Raw genomic sequence first — 22,565 nt, forward strand, 5'->3', positions numbered from 1 at the left:
AAGAGTGTTCTGGGTAGAGGGAACAGTTAGAACAGAGCCTCTAAGGTAGAAGTGGCTAGAAGGAAGCCAGTGTGACTGGATCAGCATAAAGGAGGAGGAAGACAGAAACAGATGAGATCAAAGAGATACATGGGCTTCCCTGGTGGCGCAGTGGCTGAGAGTCCGCCTGCCGATGCAGGGGACACGGATTCGTGCCCCGGTCCGGGAAGATCCCACATGCCGCAGAGCGGCTGGGCCCGTGAGCCATGGCCGCTGAACCTGCGCGTCCGGAGCCTGTGCTCCGCAACGGGAGAGGCCACAGCAGTGAGAGGCCCGCGTACTGCGAAAAAACAACAAAAAGAGATACAAAATGGTAGGGGATGGACTTCCCTGGCGGCCCAGTGGTTAAGACTCTGCGCTTCCAATGCAGGGGGTGTGGGTTCCATCCCTGGTGGGGGAACTAAGATCCCACATGCCGCGCGTGGCCAAAAAAAAAAAAAAAAAAAAGGTAGGGGAGGTGGCCAAATCAGGTAGGACTCTATAGGTTTATTAAGGACTTGTATTTACTCAGTGAAACAGGGAAGCATCACAGAGTTCCGGGCAGAAGAGGGATACAAACAAGTGATTCTCATCCAGGGGTGATTCTCTGGTAAGACGTGGAGTCACTTTGGGTTGTCACACCTGGAGCTGGCGGCATTACTTCGCATCCAGCGAGCTGAGGTCAGGGATGCTGCCTCAATGCCCTGCAACACACAGGGCAACCCCACAACAAAAAATCACCACGCCTAAATGTCTACAGTGCTGAGGGTGAGAAGCTCCTGACATATTCTTACAGGATTACTCTGGCTGCTGAGTTGAGAACAGATTGTAGGACAAGGGCAAAAAAGGGGAAATCATTCAGGAAGCTACGGCAGAAATCTAGGCAAGAGATGGTGGAGGCTTGGACCACAGTGGTAGCAGTGGAGGTGGTAAGAAGTGGTCCACATTCTGCGTATCTTTAAAGGTAGAACAAGATTAGCTGATAATTCCAGCGGAGAAGTGTGAAAAAGAAGTTTTGGAACGATGGTATTTCACCAACAGTGAAAGGGAAGGCTGCAGTTAGAACAAGTCATTTGCGGGGTGGGGGCCAGGGAAGATTTGGAGTTTTAGGTTTTGTGCATGTAAGTTTGGTAAGTCTGTAAGACATCTAAGTGTAAATGTTGAGTAGGCAGTTAGATGATAGTAGTCTGCAGTTGCAGAAAGATTGGGAAAGGACAACCGGGTAAGGCAGGAAGAAAACTTAAGAAGGTGGAGTCTGGAAGTTTGGTTAAGTGTGTCAGGGAGGAAGGATCAATTCTGTCAAATGCTGCTGACAGGTTCAATAAGATGTAGACTAAGGACTGACCATTGGATATAGCAATATGTAAGTCATAGTGACCTCGATGAGAGCAGTTTTAGTATGATCATAGGGGCAAAGCCTGATTGGAGTGGATTTAAGAGAGAAAGTGGGGAGGAGAATTGGAGAGGTAACAGCACAATTCTGGGAAGTTTTCCTGCAGAGGGGAATATGGGAATAGGGTGGTGACTGACAGTAGTAGAGTCAAGCAGCTTAAAAAATTTGTTGTTTTTAATGAGAGCAATTACAACATACTGATATACTAATCAGCACAATCCATCAGAGAGTAAGAAATTGATGATGTAGGAGAGAGAATGCTAGAGTAATGTCCTTGAGCAGGCAAAAGAAGATGAGATTCAGGGCTCCAGCTGGGGCACAGGATCTAGACAGGAGCAGAAAAGTTTGTCTTTGTTCTAGATGAAAAAGAAGTATGGACTGATGAGATGAGAAGGTAGAGCATATAACTCCAGATATTGGTAGAGATGTGGGGTTAGGAGCCTGTAGATAGTTTCTTTTGATGATTCTCTGTGACCCTTTCCTAGACACCACAATCTCAGTGATCTCTGCTTCCTAACAATTCCATTGCATTTATTCTCTATCACTTGTTTGGTATCCATAACACTGTAGTATCTGTTAATTTTCCAAATCCATGTCTTACTCTATAATTTAACTGTAAGTTTCTCAAGGGACATGTATTAACTATTTAATCCTCAACACAATGCTACAAATAGGTAGTATTATTACCTCCATTTTTTAGATGGGGAAACTGAGGCACAGAGATGTCAAATAACTTGCGAGTTCACACAGGTAGTAAGTGGAGGAGCTAGTAACTGAACTCAGGTAATCTGGCTTCAATTCTATGTTCTTATTCATTTTGTGGGCATAGAATCCACAAACACCTGCCTTCTACTGCCTTTAAAAATTTCACAAACACAAGTGAGATCTCATCGGTTAAAAAAGAAATGGCTAAATTACTTTTGAAATTAAAACTTTTCTTTTGAAAAGAAACATTTCAAAAGAAATATTTTTCTTTTCTTCTGAAAAAGAACATTTCAAATATAAAGATAAGCTGAGGGAAGAGAGATTGGGGAGTTATTGTTTAACAGGTTGTGAAAATGAATAAAAGAAACCTCATTTAAAAAAAGAGTTGGGAAGCCCTGAAGGCTTCTCACTTACTACTGCTTGCTGCCCCTTGGAGACACTAGCAAGAAGCATACCTTGCATTCCCCAACCAGAAGAAGCTTACTTTACATACCCCAGCTGGAGGAAGGAAGATTTTTCTCCTCGCCCAGCAACAGCCCAGCCAATGAGAAGCCACCACAACTAGCCTAATGAGAAGCAGCCATAACCCTGAACTCTCTTTCCTCCAATGGATTTTTCTCAAAAAACCACCCCTTCCCAACCCCCCTCTTTTCTTTATAAAAGAATAGGCCTCTTCTTTGTTTTGGGGACTTGCTTGTGGTTTGCTATAGTTGGCATGCCCTGAACTGCAATTCCTCTGCTATTCCTGAATAACCTCATTTCGCTGCTATAATAACTATGTGTTTTATTTTTAAGATTGATAAGGTACAGAGTTCAGCTTTGCAAGGTGAAGCGTTCTTGTGGATGTATGGTAGTACAACAGTGTGAATGTACTTAATACCACTGAACTGTACATTTAAAATAGTTATGATGGTAAATTTTTAGTGTGTATTTTACCACAATTAAAAAAAAAAAAAGCGAAGATGCAGAGATTAAAAAAAAAAAAAGAGCCAGAGCAGGACCAAGAGTGTGTGGAGAACTCCACCACTTCCAATAACCACCTGAGCAGCCAGTAACTGCAGAGTAAGGCCAGAGACCTCAAAACTATCTGCTAAGTCTCCAGCTGCCAAGAAATAGCCAGGACATTGAATTTTATATCAACAGGGTACACTGACGGTGATGATTAAAATAAAATCAAGTCATGAAAAGGAAAAAGTAAAATATCCAAATTAGTCTACGTTAAAAAAAATTAAATGCAACTATCAGCATAGTTTGACCACCTAACCACATATGCCATGCAATTTCTAATTAGACAAAGCCCTGTTTTCTTTTCTTTATTGAACACAGACGTAATTGAGAGGGACTGCAGAGGACGGAGGTTGTGTTTACTGTCTGACATTTTATATTGTGCACCAGAATATACATTCCATGACAGATCTTTTCTTCCCAATATCTGGTATAATACACCTAGCATGTGACAGATGCTCAAAAATTGTTTAATGAATGATATGACCAGAATAAATTGTATTAGTTCTACTCGAATGCTCCCCTGCTCCCCCCTTACCACCACCAAACTACTAGGGTTTTGTGACTTCTTCAATGCCTACAGTCTCTGCTTCCTCACTACTTTTAGCAACCTACTTCTATTGCCTCACCCTGAACCCTGAACTACTACAACTTTAAGCTATTAAACAATAATAAAGATATTTCTGGCCATTCATCCAACAGATATTTATTTTATCTATCTAATCAATGTCACTAAGTGACTACAGCCTTTCTCTTCAGCTCTTACTATGACTCTTCATCCTCATCTAATCCTCCATCTAATCCTCTAAGTCCCTTTCCAGTCTTTTACACTGCTGCCCATCTTTTTTGGCTGTTCTCTCCACGAGAGACAGGGAAGACTGACATCAGACTGGTTTGTAGAATCTTTGAAAAATTTACTGACCTCATTGCGTGCTGACATAAAGGCACAGTGAAATACCAAGTCCAGCTCAAAGGAGTAATCTGAAACTTTTCATGAAACTGATACAGGCCCTTTCCCCACATTACGAGATCTACAATCCCCTCCCTGTTAGGTTACCCTCTCATCACCATTACAACCCACATTCTATAAAAAACAGGGGAGCCATTCATTACAAGAAAGGCAGAAGGAGAGAACTTTTGCTATTACCTTTCAGGAATTCCATTCAGGTAAATCTGTAATATTTTCTTGATAATTCATTAACTTCATCCTTAAAATACCAAGTGTTCTGAGCTGCAATGCCCTTAGTGACTATAAGTTGTTATTATTTGCCAGGAAATTAAGTTCTTTCTACACTTGTCACCTTTTGCTTTCCGTGTCATCGTTTGCTTTGTTTTTTGAGTTTTACTGTCTCTGTTTGTTTCTCCATTTGATGTCTCAGTTCAGTTGGCACATATTTCTGCCTCTATGCAGTATGTCAAATCTCTCGTAAACCTCCCTTTCTTACTTGTTAAACTATAATAATAGAGTTTGGGAAGGTTATGCCTACAGGTTATAATAACACTCGATGCAATTTTTTTCCCTACCCTTTTACATGTTTTCCAAGTTTTCTACATAATAATGATCAGAAAAATATACAACTTTTAAAATATACAACTATATTTGTTCTTTATCACTAAATATATTTCCCATTGGCTTGTTTGCAAAATTAATATTCCTTTATACTTAGACTTCCGGTGAACTACATTTTGAACTATATTTAAGCTTCCGGTGAATTACATTTTGCTTCATGCATATCATTTTAATTAACTTTAGGTTTCCCTATCATATTGGATAGTATCTTACACAATGTCATGGTTAATAAAATTTTTTTTTAAAAAAGATCCATTTTTCTGATCCAACAGTAAAAGTTATGTAACTGAAAAATTAAGTCTGACTATTCCCATTACTGCTGAGTAGAATGCTAAAGTATCAGAGCAATAAGGTACAAATATTATAAAATAGACAATATTGTGGAGCTCTTGAATAGATATGCAAAGGAACTATAACACAACTGGCAATTTTAATGGCAAGTTTGGGTTCTGCAAATTACAAATGAGAAAAACAGAACCAATTAATCTCCAAATTACCCAGTGTATAAATACCCTGTCTGTTATTCTCAAAAATGAAGTTAAAATATATGAGTTAATGATGAGTTCACACCTGAAGTGCTTCTAAACTTAATGGGGACATGCCACTGGTAAAACATCAAAAATCTGAAGGTTGATTTATCCTGGCTAAATCATGATTTCTTCTTGTTTCTACTAATAAGTATTTTTGTTAAATCTCAATCTTCATCTTAAATTAAGATCTATCTTTTGAACCTTTCATTATTCAGCCTCAATATGCTCCTAGCTATGTAGCATTACTTCCTCAGTGGTAGAGCTAAACGGTCCCAACACTGGATTTTAATTTTTGCAGTCCTTGCTTGCCTGACCAAACGTTTTAGGATACATACATTTGCTGAATCCTATTAGTATGTATTGAATTACATGATGATACAGCAAAAACATTACTTGACCCTCCTTGGATCACTGGCCTTCAATAAGAGATACACGTAAGGCCGGGATGGAGGTGATTAAACCTGCTGCCCTGAGGAGAGAACAGTGTACGGAAGTCTAAAAGGAGACTATAGATGATAGCTATTCATGGATTTAGTGTGTGTGCTACTTGGCTCCTGCTGAGCCAAATATAGCTTGTACTTAACAACAGCCATCTCTGTGTCTTAACATTTGGTTCAACTCCCAGCTTCTATATTTGCTAATTATGTTTGCTTATGTGCCAAATTTTGGACAATTATCAAGCTCTTAGTTGTGCCTAGAACTTGGCTCTTTATAAGTATTTTCTAACATCAGAAATTGCGTATGTCAGGCAATGGGGGATGTACTTCAACAGTGATGTCAAAATGTTAGAATCTACAGTGGGTACTTAAATTATTTCAATAATGATGAAACTAGATTTTTGTCCTTGGATTACCACTGTGTGCTTAAAATGATACATTTCCTAGAGATAATCTTAAACTAAGGTTGATTAATTGTTAATTAATAATTAGCCTCACATAATCCTTCCAGTAAGGTTATTGTTAAAGTTCATTCACTTATTTGACAAATATTTATGAAACACCTACTATATTTGAGTTACCACAGAACAAAAATAATAATTAAAAGGTACCTCCCTATGCTCAAGAAACTTAAAATCCCATATAAGAAGAATATATATACACACAATTATAATACCAGGTGGTATATAACATATAACCAAAGAATGGTACAAATAACTCTATCTAGGTTCTCAAGGATGGGTAGAATTTCAAAAGGCAGAAATGAGGGAATGAATAACATTCCCCAAATAACAGCATTAACAAAAGCATGGAGAAAGAAAAACATCAAGTGAGCATGTGAGTAGTCATGTTTGGCTGCAAAAATAGATTATGTGATTAGATGTATCAAGAGAAGGGTATGAAGACAAACTAGAAGAGAACTGTGTTAAGGCCTTATATATCAAGAAATCCAGACTTCATTGAGTGGACAAACCAAATAAGCACAGAAGTGAAAAAAATCAAATAAGTAATATAGGAAGATTATTTCAGTAGCTCTTGGCCTAAAGATATAGAACCTCAACTTGGTTGATTATTTGATTGATTTACTAATATTTATTGAGCCCTTAATATAGGACAGGCATTGTACTCAGCATCAAGGAAATAACAATGAATATGAATCCTATATGATCTAGTCCCATTATCTCTCTGACCTCATTGCTTACTATTCTTCTGCCTTAAGGGACTCAGTCCAGCCACGATGGCCTCCTTGTTGTTCAGGCATGTTCTCATCTTAGGCCATTTGCATTGGCTGTTTCTGTTCCCAGAATCCTCTTTCCACAAACAGATGCATTGCTAACTCCCAACTGTCCTTTAAGACCTGGTTCAAAGTCACCTTTCCAATGATGCCTAGTCTGATCATCCTATTTTAAAATGTAACTAGCTCTATTTTCTTTCTATTACCCACCACCTAATACATTATATAATTTATCCATTTATTATGCTTATCGTTTCCTTTTCCCCACAAGAATGTAAACTACAGAAGTACGGAGGTTCTTGCCTCTTTTTATTCAAGCACCTAAAAGAGCACCTGACATATATGAGCACTCAATACATATCTGTTGAACACTGTTGAATACAGGAACTGTACGAATTCATAATCTTCTCAGGAAAGAGAATTTATTAACTAAACAGTGTGAAAAATTCATTAAAAGAAGGATATACATAATGTGCCTTGAGAACCCCAAAGGAGAGGCACCTGAAAAGGTTCAAGGAAAGCTAATTCTAGAAGGTCATGATTGAGTGAAAGGAGAGGGGTAGAAATTTGCCGTAAAAATAAAAGGTACTGTTAGTTGAGAGAAGAGGATGTGCTATAATTGCCTTCAAAGAATCTGTCTTAATCATCTTTATGTCACTGGCACCCAATGCAGAGCTTGACACGTGGTACCATTCAACACATTTGTTAAACTGAACTGTGCTAGAGAGAAAAGACTGGGTATCCTCTTTAGGTGGAGAAAGGTCTGAGAAGGAACAACCAGAGAAGTAGGAAGAATCAGGATAGCATTACTTCAAGGAAATCGGGGATAATCTGGGATAAATCATATGAATAGGGTCAAATGTTTAGAGGTCAAAGAGGATCAGGCTGGAAAAAGGCCTTTGGTTTGGTAAATACCAGGGAGTAGATTTAGTAGGGTAATAAAGGCAGAATGCAGGCTAAGGAGTCGGTGTGCTTAAACAAAAGTAGAAAGTGAGCAGATTACTCTTCTGAAAAGCTTACGAAGCACTTTCTAATATGTTATCATCTCATCTTACAGTGAGGACACTGAGGCTCAAGTAAATTGATTTGTCCCAGGCCACGCAGCTAGTGAGGGTTTTAAAAATGACATGGACCCAGCTTTTTGACTCTAATTCTCATACTGCTTCCATTCTCCCCAGCATCATGGTCCTCTTTTGCTCTCATTCATATAGTGGTAGGCTTCACAGAGAGAGCAGTGAGTCCACCACAATATCCCACCAATATTCTGGCATAATCAGAGAGGAAGTAAGAGAGGGTCTGAAGAAAATTTCAAGTAGAAATTCAGTGCCAGGTAAGAAACTGGCTATTTCCAAAAAGGTTTTGAAGCAATGAGTGCCGACTACATAGAATCTCAGTAGCAGATGTTGAACACCTACAGATACTAGTTTAATTGTTTGCCTGTGCAAATAAGTTAGCTATCATTTTTTTCTTTAAGTCAGAGCTTTCCAACTGGTATGTAGGAAAGGGCTACAGGTGTGTGGTGATATTGATCCCCTTAGCCCTTATGGTTGCAGGTCTACAGGTCTAAATTCTCTTCTATTGACCACAATGTGCCATACAATTATTATGGGTGTCTGTGAATGACTGTAAGAATAAAATTGGAAGTACCGTCTTGGATTACTTTTTGTTTGTTTGTTTGTTTGTTTTTTGCGGTACGCAGGCCTCTCACTGTTGTGGCCTCTCCCATTGCGGAGCACAGGCTCCGGATGCGCAGGCTCAGCAGCCATGGCTCACGCGCCCAGCCGCTCCGCGGCATGTGGGATCTTCCCGGACCGGGGCATGAACCCGTGTCCCCTACATTGGCAGGCGGACTCTCAACCACTGCGCCACCAGGGAAGCCCCCGTCTTGGATTACTTTTAAGCAAATGATTAATTTTAAAAAGTTAGTTTAGGTACCTTTAAATCTTAAGATATTACTTATATTACTCACATACCCAAGGAGATAAAACTCTAAAATTAATTCTGTATTATAATTCAACACCCAAAGACAAGGCCAAATGATGAGTGCTGCTAACTTAATTTTTCCTCCTTTACAAGTATACTAAATGTACTAAAATATTTGAAATAGATTTACCAAAGATATACTGTACTGGGTAAGCTTCAGCACTTAAATGGTACTTTTTGTCTGAATTAAACAGTAACATTACGATCACTATTATATAGGTATAAAAAGGAAAATTACATAAAACATACCTGTGGGGCATATCCAGGAGGCACGTAAATAGGAGGCACAGAACCATTTGGGGACATCATTGGAACCTGAGCAGGACCTGAATGGGTCACAGAAATGATGTATTAATCCGGGATTACTTAGCAAGCTAAAATTGAAAACAATCTGAATTACATTTTGAATTCTTCATCTAAACACTCAAACTAATAGTGACTGTATTACTATGAAAAGAAATTTAGATGTTAAAAAATAGAAAAGTTTAACTTATAAAGTGCACTGATTGCTCTTTACCTATAGTTGTTTCTCAAACTTGCCTAGTGATCATAACAGTCACCTGGGGAGCTTTTTAAAACACACAGGGACTTCCCTGGCAGTCCAGTGGTTAGGACTCACGCTTCCACTGCAGGGGCGTGGGTCTGATCCCTGATCAGGGAGCTAGGTTCCCACTTGTGTGCGGCATGGCCAAAAAACCCCGAGAAAACAAAAAAACGAAAAAACCCCCACAGATTTCCAGGTTCTCCTAGAGATCCCTGTTTAGTATGCTTATAGTTAAATGGGGGTCTTGAATCAGCATATTTACTTTACAAATATCCAAGGTGACTCTTATAATTGTGCAAGTTAAGAAACACTGACCTAGAGAAAAATCAAACTAAACTTTGCATATAAAATCAATGAAAAGTGCAAAAGGCAAAAATCAAAAAAAGTCAAGAGGAAAACGCAGTAAGAGGAAGAATAGTTAGAAATTTGGGATTTGCTTTGCTGGGTTAAAAACCTCTTGGGAACATGAAGTCATGTCTGTGGGGGCTTGAGAACAAAGAGAAATGCTATACATGCATATTTACCCAAAGAAAATTTTTTTGTTTCTTACACTGAAAAGTTCTTTAAAAAAAACTCAGCTTGCCTTATTCTACATTTCCTATCATTTTTATAGTGATATCCTTTCCAAACAACTTTCAAAAATATTATCTCATTTCCCTTCTCTAACCAGGCACTCTTGGAAGGTGTGTTTTATTCTTTCTAGGAACTAAAATCTTACTTGCTTTACATAACTTTAAAAAAGAATATCTTACCCTCAGATCCTTTTTTTCCCCTGTAACTTTAGACTGCACTGTCCCCTCACCCACTAGTTTTTAATAAGTTGAAATGAAACCTTCTCAGAGAGCTTTACTCATTTCTAGGGAAATAAAGGTACCCAAGAGTCCGATGAAGAATGTAAGGAAGGAAGAGTTCCTTTTATGTGTAGATTTCAACCTGCAGAATACATATAATGGATCCCAGTCATAAAAGTAACCAAGGAGGAAAAGCTAAATCACAGGACAGAAAAGAAACAAATTTCACTGGTATCATTATACATATTTCAGAAAAACAGAATGAAGAGCATGGAGGTTACAGCAAATCAGATTACAGCCACTCTCTTCTTTCTATGGAAGGAGGAGGGGTGAGGACCAAACAACAAAGTAGTGGTGAAGGCTGGTGAAGGTAGGGGAAGGAAGGTGAGAGGTGGGGAAGGAAAGAAAAGAGAATGTAGGAAAAAGGAGGATGCAGGTGGGTAAGTACTAAATAGTGGTAAGGAAAGGGTGAAGAGAGAAGAGGGAGAAGGGAGGGAGGAGGGGGAGGGGATAAAGGCAGGAGGGGAGGGAGGATGAGGCAAAGGAGGAGAGGTAATAGGAGGATAAGAGAAAAGACAGGAGGAAAGTGAAAAGGGCTGGAAGGGAGGGAGTGAAGGGGAGGGGAAGGAAAGGGGTGGAAGAATGTGGGAGGAAGAAAGGAAAGAAAGAAGAGGCAGGTAGTAGAAGGAAGAAAGTAGGGAAAAGACTCAAGTGGTTAAGAGGAAGTAAGGAGTGATGTGTATGTGGGCAGACTACCAAATTATACTAACTTTTCAACAATACTTTTCCTATCCAGAACAAGCCCACCAAATACATGAAGTTGTTCAGAATATTATCTTAAAATACCTAATACTAACTTACTATGTGCCAGGCCTTTTATGTACTTTTTTTCTCCTCATAATCATTCTATTAGGTAAATATTATTACTCCCATTTTCCAGATGTAGAAATTGAAGCAGAAAGGTTAATACAGCCCAAGTGGTAGAACTAGGATTCAAAACCAAGGAGTTTCATTTCTGAGGATATATCTCTACTATGTATTTAGTAAACACTAAAATATGCAATTTGGCAACTGATATAATTTGAGCCTTAAGAACTATGCTCTGATGCTTCTAAGGAAAATTAAGGCCTTCTTTATCATCATACCCTTGAAAAACAGGACAGAAGGAAGAACAAAATTTTTCTACATATAAGCAACATTACCTATAAATTCACTAAATAAAACTTGTGAGGTGCTCTATACCTCTAGGCAAGAAAGGCTTCATCCGAAACTCACCTTTTAATTTCTATACACTGGACTCAAGAGAAAATGACAGCAGTTTTAAAGTAATGCTGGTTTACTTCTATTAGCTAATTTATATAAAACTAGCTTTCTGAATCCTGAGAACTGGCTTAGATATTATTCAGAACATGTGAAATTTAGCTGAGAACCAGAAAGAGAATTCACTGAAAATCACATCTGTAATCTTAATAAAGGAAATTATTCTGTTGAGCTTCTACTATATGTGCCAGAGACTGTAGTTCCTTGCGTATGTGGTCAAATTTAATCCCTACTTCAAGTCACCAGAACAAGTTTTTGTTTGATTTTTAGCCTTCAGGGTAAAAAATAAGTTATTACTGATTACATTTAAAGTTGTAAAACTACAAAACTGCTTTGGGTTGCTCTTCTTTTACTAAAAATATGCATACATAAATACTAAGTAGTTATAATTCAAACCATTTTATACTTTGAAAGCTGCTAAAATCTTTCATAACTTAGTAGTATAAAATTCTCCTTTATTATATTTAAGTGTGATACTGAAAAGGGAACAAAACAAACCCAATCTAAAATAGACCAGCAGTAAATCCATTACTAGTTGCAGTCCAGGAATAATGATTAACTCATATCCCTATGAAGTAATCATTTCACTTTAGCAAGTGAATTTTCTTACCCTGAGACAGAAATGGTACAAGGTTAGATTAAAAAAAAAAAGACAATTCATGTATATCATTATTTAATATCGAAGATACTGGTGTGAAGTAACATGCAACACTGAACACATAAAACTCCCATTGTATAAACATAATAAATACAAGTATTCATGTTTAGAACTACAATATTTACAGCACCACTTCTGTTGCTCTTCCTGTATATAGTAGCAAAACTCTAAAATCTTGCATACTTAATGATGCAAAAGTTTGATTACCTCCTTAGTTCCAACAATACTTTTTAATTTAGTAACTACTAAACCCCGATTAAGGTCAGTGAGGGAGATTTTGTCCCAATGAAGAAGCTACATCTGTTACTGATTGTACCATTAAATGCACATCTGGCAGGAGAGTGGCTATATCTGTACAACTGTAGATACACCTAGCAACTCCTTAATAATCTATATAATTTGAGCAAAATCTACCCCAAATCACACAGCTATTGATTTTTAAGGGCATATTTCCTTTTCCAAAATCGTGCCTAAGAGTAAACAACTCTATTCACCAATTACCTTAAGAAATTTGAGAAGCCTCAATTTCTTAAAAAGTGGCATCAATGATTTAATAAGGACGATATTTCATCTAGTATAATTTAAACTTTTTTTATTTTTTCTTTATTAGTATACATTAACATTTAAAAAAACGAAACTAGGAATTTGTCTCGGTTTAAATTCTTAAAATGCAACGGGCTGCTGACGTGCCACACATTCCCTTTTTAAGCAAGCTTTCACAATGGCTTCCAAATAATCTGATGCCAATTTACAGATTTTAGTTGTAAAAAGAAAAGCCTAGTAAAGAAAAGGCTCTGGAATATAAAATATATTCTGTGGAATATAATGTCAGCTCAACTCTAAGTAAAGTCTAATCTTTTTATAACTACATGGCCACAATTTAAAATATTTTTACAGCGATAGATCTGGCATCTATTGAAAAAACACATGGCATGACTTCAGATTAATACAATACTTTCTACATTTTAAAATAAAAGCAGAATGTTTAAAATCAGTCAGCAAATCTTACCACTCATTTTGTTTTTACAGTAGCAGCAGAGAAGAAAATCCAACAAGGAAACAGCGTAGTAAACGTTAACAGCTTTAATTGGAGAACGGCGGCGGCTTCTTTCTGGTTTTTTTTTTTTTTTTTTTTTTTTTTTTTACGAAGCTGTGAGAGGAAAAGATCCTTTGACCGAGTCACGTGATGCACATCACGTGACCCGCAGTGACCCGCGGAAAGGGGGAAAAAAAACAACCAAGCGTTCCTGCCGGCAGTGTTTGGGATACAGTAAATGATTAAATGATTTCTACTGATTCTGCCTTCGATTTGACCATTTTAGGACTCCCTTATGAACCAACTCAAAAGCTCATCAAAATATACATGGAGAAATAGATATTTGATGTAAAACAAGTCTCTTTGTTCTTACCTTCCTCTGATAACATAATGAACACTATCTAGTAATTCAAGTTTTATTACCCAGCCGGCTACTTTTCATTTACAAATTTTAGAATACATATAACACTAATTTACAAGATTCGCTCTGAAATGTCCTTGTGTAAACCGACCCACTCTCCATACTCAACCCACAAGGAATGCCCACAGTATACAAAAGAATTGTCTGTAAAACACAGGCTTCATCAACGTGTTCCTCAAACATGGGGTTTTTATTTCAGGCTGGCATTTAACCTCTCAAGCTAATAAAGGCTACCACTTTTATTGCTGGTTTTACTTCTTTTCTGATTTTTTGTTGTTTTAATTGTTTTTAAAGATTTAACCCAGGCATTAATACAGATACTTGGTGGGTGGCATTCTCACTCATATCCATGAAATCTGAAAAGACAGGTCATGATTGGGGCTTAGAGCACTGTATTCAAGCATGTGTGGAGACCAGGAAAGAGACTACAGATGTTCAGTTACAAAAGAGGGGAATAAGACTGTGAGAACTTTTGGGGGTCTTTTCATTACTTTATGGTGCTATGCAGTTAAGGAAATTTATTAGCTAATACACATATACAGGTAATGATAATGATTGTGATTTGTAACAAGTTGCACAGTGGAAAGAAAATGGATTTTGGTATCAAAAGATGTAAGTTGTAATAACAGCTTCAATATTTACTAGCAAGGCAATTTACTGCTCTTCTGTGAGTCTGTTTCCATCTGTAAAAAGGTTAAAATAATCAACCTCATAGCACTGTTGAGAGAATTAAATTAGATAAATTTAAAGTACCAAATACGATTGGCAGCACTCAATAAATGATAGTTATTATTATAAGTATGATCACTATATGTTTTTAAAAATAATAATGATACAGTGCAGAGTATATACAGGGCACTATCCAGTGTTTTACATGTGTTAACTCACTTAATCCTCACAATAATTGAAGTAGGCATCATTTATAGGTTAAGGAAATTGAAGCAGAATGCAACTGAGTAACTTGACCAGGGCACACAATGAGGCAAAGCCAGGATACTCTAACAATAAGGCAATATTTTAAAAATACGTAAACGATGTTGAAAGACTCAGTCTTCCAAAAAGGTGGAAAAGAACTGGCAAGGGATAACCTGGAGCAATAGATTTCAATAAATACTGGGTTGGCCAAAATGTGCCTTCGGTTTTTAAGTAAAAATAAAAGACACATTTTTCATTTTCACCACGAACTTTATTGAACAACATATTCACCCTTTTGTTCCACTACCTTCTGCCATTTTTCAGTCAACTTCATAATTCCATCTTCCCAAAACTTTTTATCTTTTTGAGCAAAGAACTGTTCCAGGTGCCTTTTACAGTCTTCCAGGGAATTGAAATTTTTTCCATTAAGAGAATTTTGTAAAGACCGAAATAAATGGAAATCTGAAGGTGCAATGTCTGGTGAATACGGTGGATGAATCAGAACTTCCCAGCCAAGCTGTAACAGTTTTTGCCTGGTCATCAAAGAAACATACAGCCTTGTGTTATCCTGATGGAAGATGATGCGTTTTCTGTTGACTTAATTCTGGAGGCTTTTTGTCAAGTGCCGCTTTCAGTTGGTCTAACTGGGAGCAGTACTTCTTGGAATTAATCGTTTGATTTTCTGGAAGAAACTAATAATAGAGGACTCCCTTCCAATACCACCATGTACACATCACCTTCTTTGGATGAAGACTGGCCTCTGGTGTGGTTAGTGGTAGTTCATTTCACTTGCCCCATGATCTCTTCCATTCCACATTATTGTACAGTATCCACTTTTCATCGCCCGTTACAGTTTGTTTTAAAAACAGAACGTTTTCATTATGTTTAAATAGAGAATTGCATGTGGAAATATCATCAAGAAGGTTTTTTTCCACTTAACTTACATGGAACCTAAACATCAAGGCGATTAACGTAACCAAGTTGGTGCAAATGATTTTCAAGGCTTGATTTGGATATTTTGAATATGACTGCTATCTCCTGCGTGGTATAATGCTGACTGTTCTCAGTGAATGTCTCGATTTGATTGCTATCAACTTCAACTGGTCTACCCGACTGTGGTGCATCGTCCAGCGAGAAATCTCCAGCACGAAACTTCTCAGACTACTTTTGACACGTTTGATCAGTTACAGCACCTTCTCCATACATCACACAAATCTTTTTCTTGCGTTGCAGTTGCGTTTTTACCTCTCTTGAAATAATAAAGCATAATATACCAAAAATGTTGCTTTTTTTCTTCCATCTTCAATATTGAAATGGGTACACAAAAATTCACCAGTTTTGACAGGGTTTTTTTTTTTTTTTTTTTTTTTTTGTGGCTGCGTTGGGTCTTCGTTGCTGCATGCTGGCTTTCTCTAGTTGTGGCGAGTGGGGGCTACTCTTCGTTGTGGTGTGCGGGCTTCTCATTGTGGTGGCTTCTCTTGTTGCGGAGCATAGGCTCTAGGCACGTGGGCGTCAGCAGTTCTGGTACGTGGGCTCAGTAGTTGTGGCTCGTGGCCTCCAGAGCACAGGCTCAGCAGTTGTGGCACACAGGCTTAGTTGCTTCACGACATGTGGGATCTTCCCGGACCAGGGCTTGAATCCGTGTCCCCTGCATTGGCAGGTGGATTCTTAACCACTGCTCCACCAGGGAGGTCCCTTGATAAGCCTTTTTTAAAATGCATGCTGATATAACAGCTGTCACATACAATCTAACAAAACTGTTTTGAATGAAATTAAAGACAACTAAGTGCTACTAGAGCCATCTTAACGGAAAAAACTGAACGAACTTTTGGCCAACCCAATACATGCCAGACACTCCAGAGGAGATAAGACACTAAGGCAGCGGTCCCCAACCTTTTTGGCACCAGGGACTGGTTTCGTGGAAGACAATTCTTCCTCAGACAGGGCGGAGGGTGGGGAGGGGATGGTTCAGGTGGTAATGTGAGCAATGGGGAGTGATGGGGAGCGACAGATAAAGCTCTGCTCTTGCCAGCCACTCGCTTCCTGCTGTGCAGCCCAGCCGGGGTGGGGCTGGGGCTGGGGCCTCCTGCACTAAAGGATCATTCTCACCAGTGGGGAAGGGAAATTGTTACCTTCTAAGTTCCTACTAAAAGGCAAGGCTACCCTGAAGAGCATGACTTAATAGCGAAGAGTCTCCCGGTCTCAACAGTGTCTCCTCATAAATGTTGGATTCAGGCTCCCAGTAAATCCAATCATGCCTCTGATCTTCAGCCCCTAAAGAAAAACCAAGCCCTGGCAGCCCACTTCCTCATCTTGGCTCATGTTCTCACACAGCTGTGTTTCCATTTCTTGACTCTTTCTTTAACTGATGATCTCCGTCTCAATTCTTTCCACTGTGCTCACTAGAACCTTTTCTCTAGTATAAATTCCCCTATATCCTCAACCTTTTCACAGCACACCTGTTCATGTGCTTTCTTTAAATGAAACCTGGTTTTCCCCAGGACAGTTTTTCCAGCAGCCATTGGGAGCAGAGGCTTCCCATTCTCCCCTGCGGCAGTCTCCAGACCCCACAAGGCTGCTTCCATTACCACTGTCCTTCCTGTTTCTTCTTCCTTGAGATCATACCATAGGAACATACCACCCTCTACCCCTTCTCACTGCTGTCATGCTCAGTCCTCATTTCTTGAGAACTTTGGCACCACGTTCACAGTCTTTTTCCCAGCTCTTGCCCATCAGCACAATGACTTTCATGTCCAAGAAAACCTAACTTCTTTTCCTGAACTCTCCTCTTCCATTCTGTTTTTAGTAACCCATGTTCAAAGACATATCTTGGAACTTATCACTTAGAATTCCACTATTTCATCTTTGAAATCTTAAACTTTCATGTTTCAGTTTCTGGCCACTATATCTATCTTTCATCTCTCCAGTTCTCTTTCTTCTACAACATCTGGTCTTCCTCATAATGGTCTCCCATTTCTCCTGATCCACCACTGTCTTCATGGCCTGATCTTTTTTCCCATTCATATCTTCCTTTTACTTCCCCTGCACTAAAATTCCCCAATTTTAATCAATCAAATAAGTATCGTCCCATAGACCTGAACTGTAGAAATCAAATGGTACTCAGACTGGCATGTTTATAAATTTAGTTACATCCAACCTTAACTCAGCCATCAACATTGCTCAGGAATCCTTTCAGGAAGTTATCCCTGGTTAAGAACCTATATCCTGTTTTCTACAGTGATTATCAGAGATCTTCACCACTTTCTAAGGACCTTCCCCAACCCGACCTCAACTATATATCTCAGCATGAAACCGAACTCTTTCAATGTTATTTACAAACTTTTCTCACCTCTTCTATTTTCAGAAGAATCACTGTCCCTTCCCATTAGGTCAAAGCTATCTCTCCACTTCTACTCTTGATCTGATCTCCATTTCTTACTGGGGTCTTTACTTTATTGGTCTGTCATCAGTACCCTCTTTTTTTTTTTTTTGCCGTACGCGGGCCTCTCACTGTTGTGGCCTCCCCCGTTGCGGAGCACATGCTCCGGACGCGCAGGCTCAGCGGCCATGGCTCACGGGCCCAGCCGCTCCGCGGCCGGCATGTGGGATCTTCCCAGACCAGGGCACGAACCCGTGTCCCCTGCATCGGCAGGCGAACTCTCAACCACTGCGCCACCAGGGAAGCCCATCAGTACCCTCTTAACAAGACTTAGCTCTATACCCCTACTATCCTCAACTATCCCCACAGTTGCCACAGAGTTCTATTGCCGAGGATTAGCAACAGGGTCCATACTTTCAAGGACCTTTCAGTTATATAAAAAAAATATAAGTTAAATGTATTTTATATTTTCTAAAGACCTTGTTAATTCAAGAATGTGCATCAAACACTTTTCCCATAGAAATAAAGTGAGAGGATGCACTGAGAATATCACAATTACAGGAAAACATTATGCAGTGATAAGTATTCATTTTCCCTTTCTACCTGATTATATGACAATTTTAACAAACTTAAAATGCTCCTGCTTTTTATTTCCTCAACACTGTCTCAAATATTTCGCAGAAGGCTCTCTTAAATTAGGAGCATGACATGTCAGCAATTGTATGGACTTTTGATAACATTTTAATGCATTAACTATTACTATTCCTGAAATACTGATTTTCAGGTAGGCTTGTCAGTGTAGCACTATACTTGGGTGACGCTGTTTATAAGCACTTATTGGGTACCAGGCACTGGTCTAAGTGCTTTACAGACATTAACTCATCTAATCTGCATAATATCCCTGTGAAGTAGTATGACTATTATTTCCATATTATAGGTGAGGAAACTAAGATACAAAGAGGTTAAGTAACTTGCAAAGTCTCACAGCTAGTAAGCCAGTAATAGAATTAGGTGGTCTAGCTCCATAACCCATGCTTTTCAACATGACATTACTCTGCTCCTGTTGCTTAGGATATAACAAATATTAAAAATTATAAAATGAATGAGAAAAATTGCAGCACAATAATACCAAAATTCACTTGAAGATAAACCACAAACAGAAATGCAATGAACATTTGGATGGAAGATCCCACACAATACACCCCAAATATCTGTTAGTTACATATAATGGTAACAAAGCAAAATGTACCTAAATGTATCTCACTGAAATTGAGAAGAAACTGAGAAGAAAGATCCTAAAAATTTCTACTAAGTGAGGGATATCATATGGAAAATAGTCAGTGAATTACTTAATAACGAAACCTGTTCCAAAAGATAATTTAAGGATATTTAAGAGACAAACACAGCATCAAAAACAAAAGCTAAAAAACCCCCTAAAAAACCAACCGACCAACCAAACAAACAAAAAGACCTCAAAACAAAACAGATGACAAACTGAAGAAAAGGGAAAATTAACATAGGGAAAATTAAGATAGAAAAAATAATATAAATAAGGAGTGAGGCTGGTATTATGTATACCCTTTCTAGAGTTGGGCCGTAAAACCCTTCTGGTTTGTATGAGCTGAAATGTGATTGAGATATCAAGGACCACACTGTCAAGCTAGTCCTCATTTTCTGAAGATCAAGTACATCTCAAACTGCATGGCCCCAGTGATTTGGCTTGAAAAAAACTAGAGCAGGTATAAAGTAATGCTGACTTTGGTCATAAATGAAATTTAGTAAAGCATCAATAAATGTAAAACTTTTAAGCAATGTATCCTCAAAAATAACTACAAGTTGCAAAATGAATAGCTAAATAGCAAGCCAGCTATATCAGCTGACTTGTAGAAAGGGATTATTATCTATGAAGCAAATGAGAAGCTGGAAGAGTTGACTATGATTTTATAAAATTCCTTCTGGCAATAAATAAGATTAGTTGTTTATTAAGGCTGCTCTTAGACTGTAATAGTAAGTCTGGGTCATTTGCATGTCAGAAAATTTAAGAGGCAGACTCATTCACCTTAGCAAAAAGTGGTTTCAAATCATATAAAATGTAAATTTAAAAGAGTGGAGGGACTTCCCTGGTGGCACAGTGGTTAAGAATCCACCTGCCAATGCAGGGGACACGGGTTCGAGCCCTGGTCCAGGAAGATCCCACATGCCATGGAGCAACTAAGCCCATGTGCCACAACTACTGAGCCTGCGTTCTAGAGCCCGTGAGCCACAACTACTGAGCCTGCATGCCTAGAGCTGGTGCTCCACAACAAGAGAAGCCATCGCAATGAGAAGCCTGCGCACCGCAAAGAAGAGTAGCCTCTGCTCGCCGCGACTAGAGAGAGCCCGTGCACAGCAACAAAGACCCAACGCAGCGAAAAATAAATAAATTTATTTAAAAAAAAAAGAGTGGGGATGTGAAGTATGTCCCTCTTCTACTCTTCTACAAATACATATCTAATCCTCCAAAAGACTGACTCTGACAATGACAGTGACGCTGATTCTTGTGGCAGTATTAAGGTACAGGTTCTGAAAAAGCATCTAAAGAACATGTGTTAAGCTTATGCAGCTTAGGCCATAACTGATGCATGTCCATAGTGTCAAGGGACCAAGAAAAGGTTAATGAAGTCTGCAACTAATCAAGTGCTCTATGGGAGGGAGTATATTACAGGGGAGTGGCTGACAGCGGTATAGGCAAATAACCTCAGGAAGATAAGGGGAGCAAAGGATTGGAATCTATAACTTTATCTTGGACACAGATCAAACCTTGTTTATATTAAGTCTATTTGCTTGCCCATGTTTTTCCTCTTTCGCCTTTCAGGAGCCTTAGTCACCTTGCAGATTGAGCCACACAACAGCATTTTCTTTCTCTAAAATTTCCCTCTTTACTTGTATTAAACTAAAGTATCAATTAACTTGGCAAAAGTTTTAGTCTATATTATGCATGCCAATAGGAAGCAGATGTGAGGATCATCCGAAGACCAGATACGGTTTGAAATGACTGGGGTGTGAAGGTGGCCGGAGGTTAGAAGCCTATATACTAGCCAGGGTATGATCAATTCAGACGTCTGTGTTCTAATGTAGTATTTCCCAAGTATCTGTATTTATATGCCAATAAAATTTCAAAACAAATTCTAGGGACTCATTAAGGTAACCAACTTTTTATGAGACCAAGTAATGACATTAAAAGGAAAAAAGGTAGAAAGGAAGGACAGAAGGAAGGAAGTCTATCCTATATTATCACATAATTTCATTAAGATGCTCAAAACAGTAGAAGGGATTTAAATTCAGAATTTAAAAAAGTCTTTAAGTTAAATAAATTTAGCTTAATGACTACTACATTATCCTTATTTCTGCATTTCCTAGACTGATGAAACTTCCCCAAATCTATGAACAAGAATATGGGAATAACTCTCAGTAGTAAGAAAGGTAAGAATTTGTCCTCAAGGCTGACTAGCTCTGGTGATGGAAGAGGGAGGAAACAGAGCAGAGATAGGGTAATCATATTATCATCATCCAATCTAGGACACTTCTGAAAGTGAAAGAGGTAGCTTAAAAAATCATTAAAATTATATAATTTGGAATTATTCTTTATTGATTGACAAATTGCTTTTATTATATTGAGGAACATGAAAAAGAGTTCTATTAAAAATATTAAAAAATAAAATGCTTTATTAAAACACATATGCAAGTACACTAAAGAGCATTTTACAGGTTTCTTTAAATTGAACATCTGAATATATAAGAACAATTATTCTTAGTACATATCTAAGTATTTTAATGAATTTGTTAGCTATATCTGTCTCTAATTCCATATCACTGGTATTTAACTGAAAATTTTCCTTTTTTCAATGTAGTCTTATTTTTAATTTTTTCATAAAACTGCCTGCAACTGTTGTATTTTATGGTTAATAAATTTGAAGCTATTGATACCTTCAATTGACTCTTTTCTATAATATTTAAGACTATAATGTTTATATTAAGAAAATACTATGATTCTGAGGGTGATGTTTGGTAAGCTGGGAACAAATTCTGCTAAGTGGAGGTTATTCTCAGTTCTGTTTTCTTTTCTTATTGAACTGTGTAAATATTTCAGTCCCAATATTTTCACTGGTACTACAATACCTTCAAATATTTTTACAAACAAAATTCACTGAGTTCTCTTTATTTATGATTCTTTTGAATGTTTCACCAAATTTAGGGTTTTTTTTTTAGCTTATTTTTGCTGAAAGGGTTTATTGCAGAATAAAAAAGCACTGCCAATAATAAATAGTTACAGGTTTATATAATAAATGACAAAAATATTCAGACTATTTTTTATATATTCTGAGGCAGGGATATTTAGATTTTATTTCCTACATATTATTTGTCATTCATCTAACCTATATGCGTCCCACTGATCCCTCCAAGTGGTGGCCTGGTGACACCAAGTGGCCATCAGGGGCATTAGCATTACATACTTCTGCAGCCGCCACCACAGAGACTGCGAGGAGTTAGCTGTCCCTAGCCCTTCTTTATCTACAAGTACTTTGCTCTACTGCTAAGTACCTTAACTGTTATCCTTGACTTGCTTCTGCCAGGGGTCAGGGAAAG

At 38.2% G+C, this 22,565-nt stretch overlaps 1 protein-coding gene across 3 annotated transcripts in view; it reads right to left on the reverse strand.

The window, feature by feature from the left end:
* The window catches only part of FNDC3A (fibronectin type III domain containing 3A), a 169,223-nt gene that overhangs the window by 54,337 nt on the left and 92,321 nt on the right, over positions 1-22,565 (reverse strand). For 2 of the 3 annotated variants that reach the window (XM_007466430.1, XM_007466429.1), the window contains exon 4: positions 9,125-9,201. In XM_007466430.1, the coding sequence (XP_007466492.1) occupies positions 9,125-9,201 (77 nt within the window). Of the gene's footprint in view, positions 1-9,124; positions 9,202-13,197; positions 13,282-22,565 lie in introns of those variants that run through there. The other variant, XM_007466431.1, reaches the window with a different exon arrangement.

This window comes from Lipotes vexillifer, unplaced genomic scaffold, assembly GCF_000442215.2.
Source record: "Lipotes vexillifer unplaced genomic scaffold, Lipotes_vexillifer_v1.1 scaffold384, whole genome shotgun sequence".
NCBI lineage: Eukaryota > Metazoa > Chordata > Mammalia > Artiodactyla > Lipotidae > Lipotes > Lipotes vexillifer.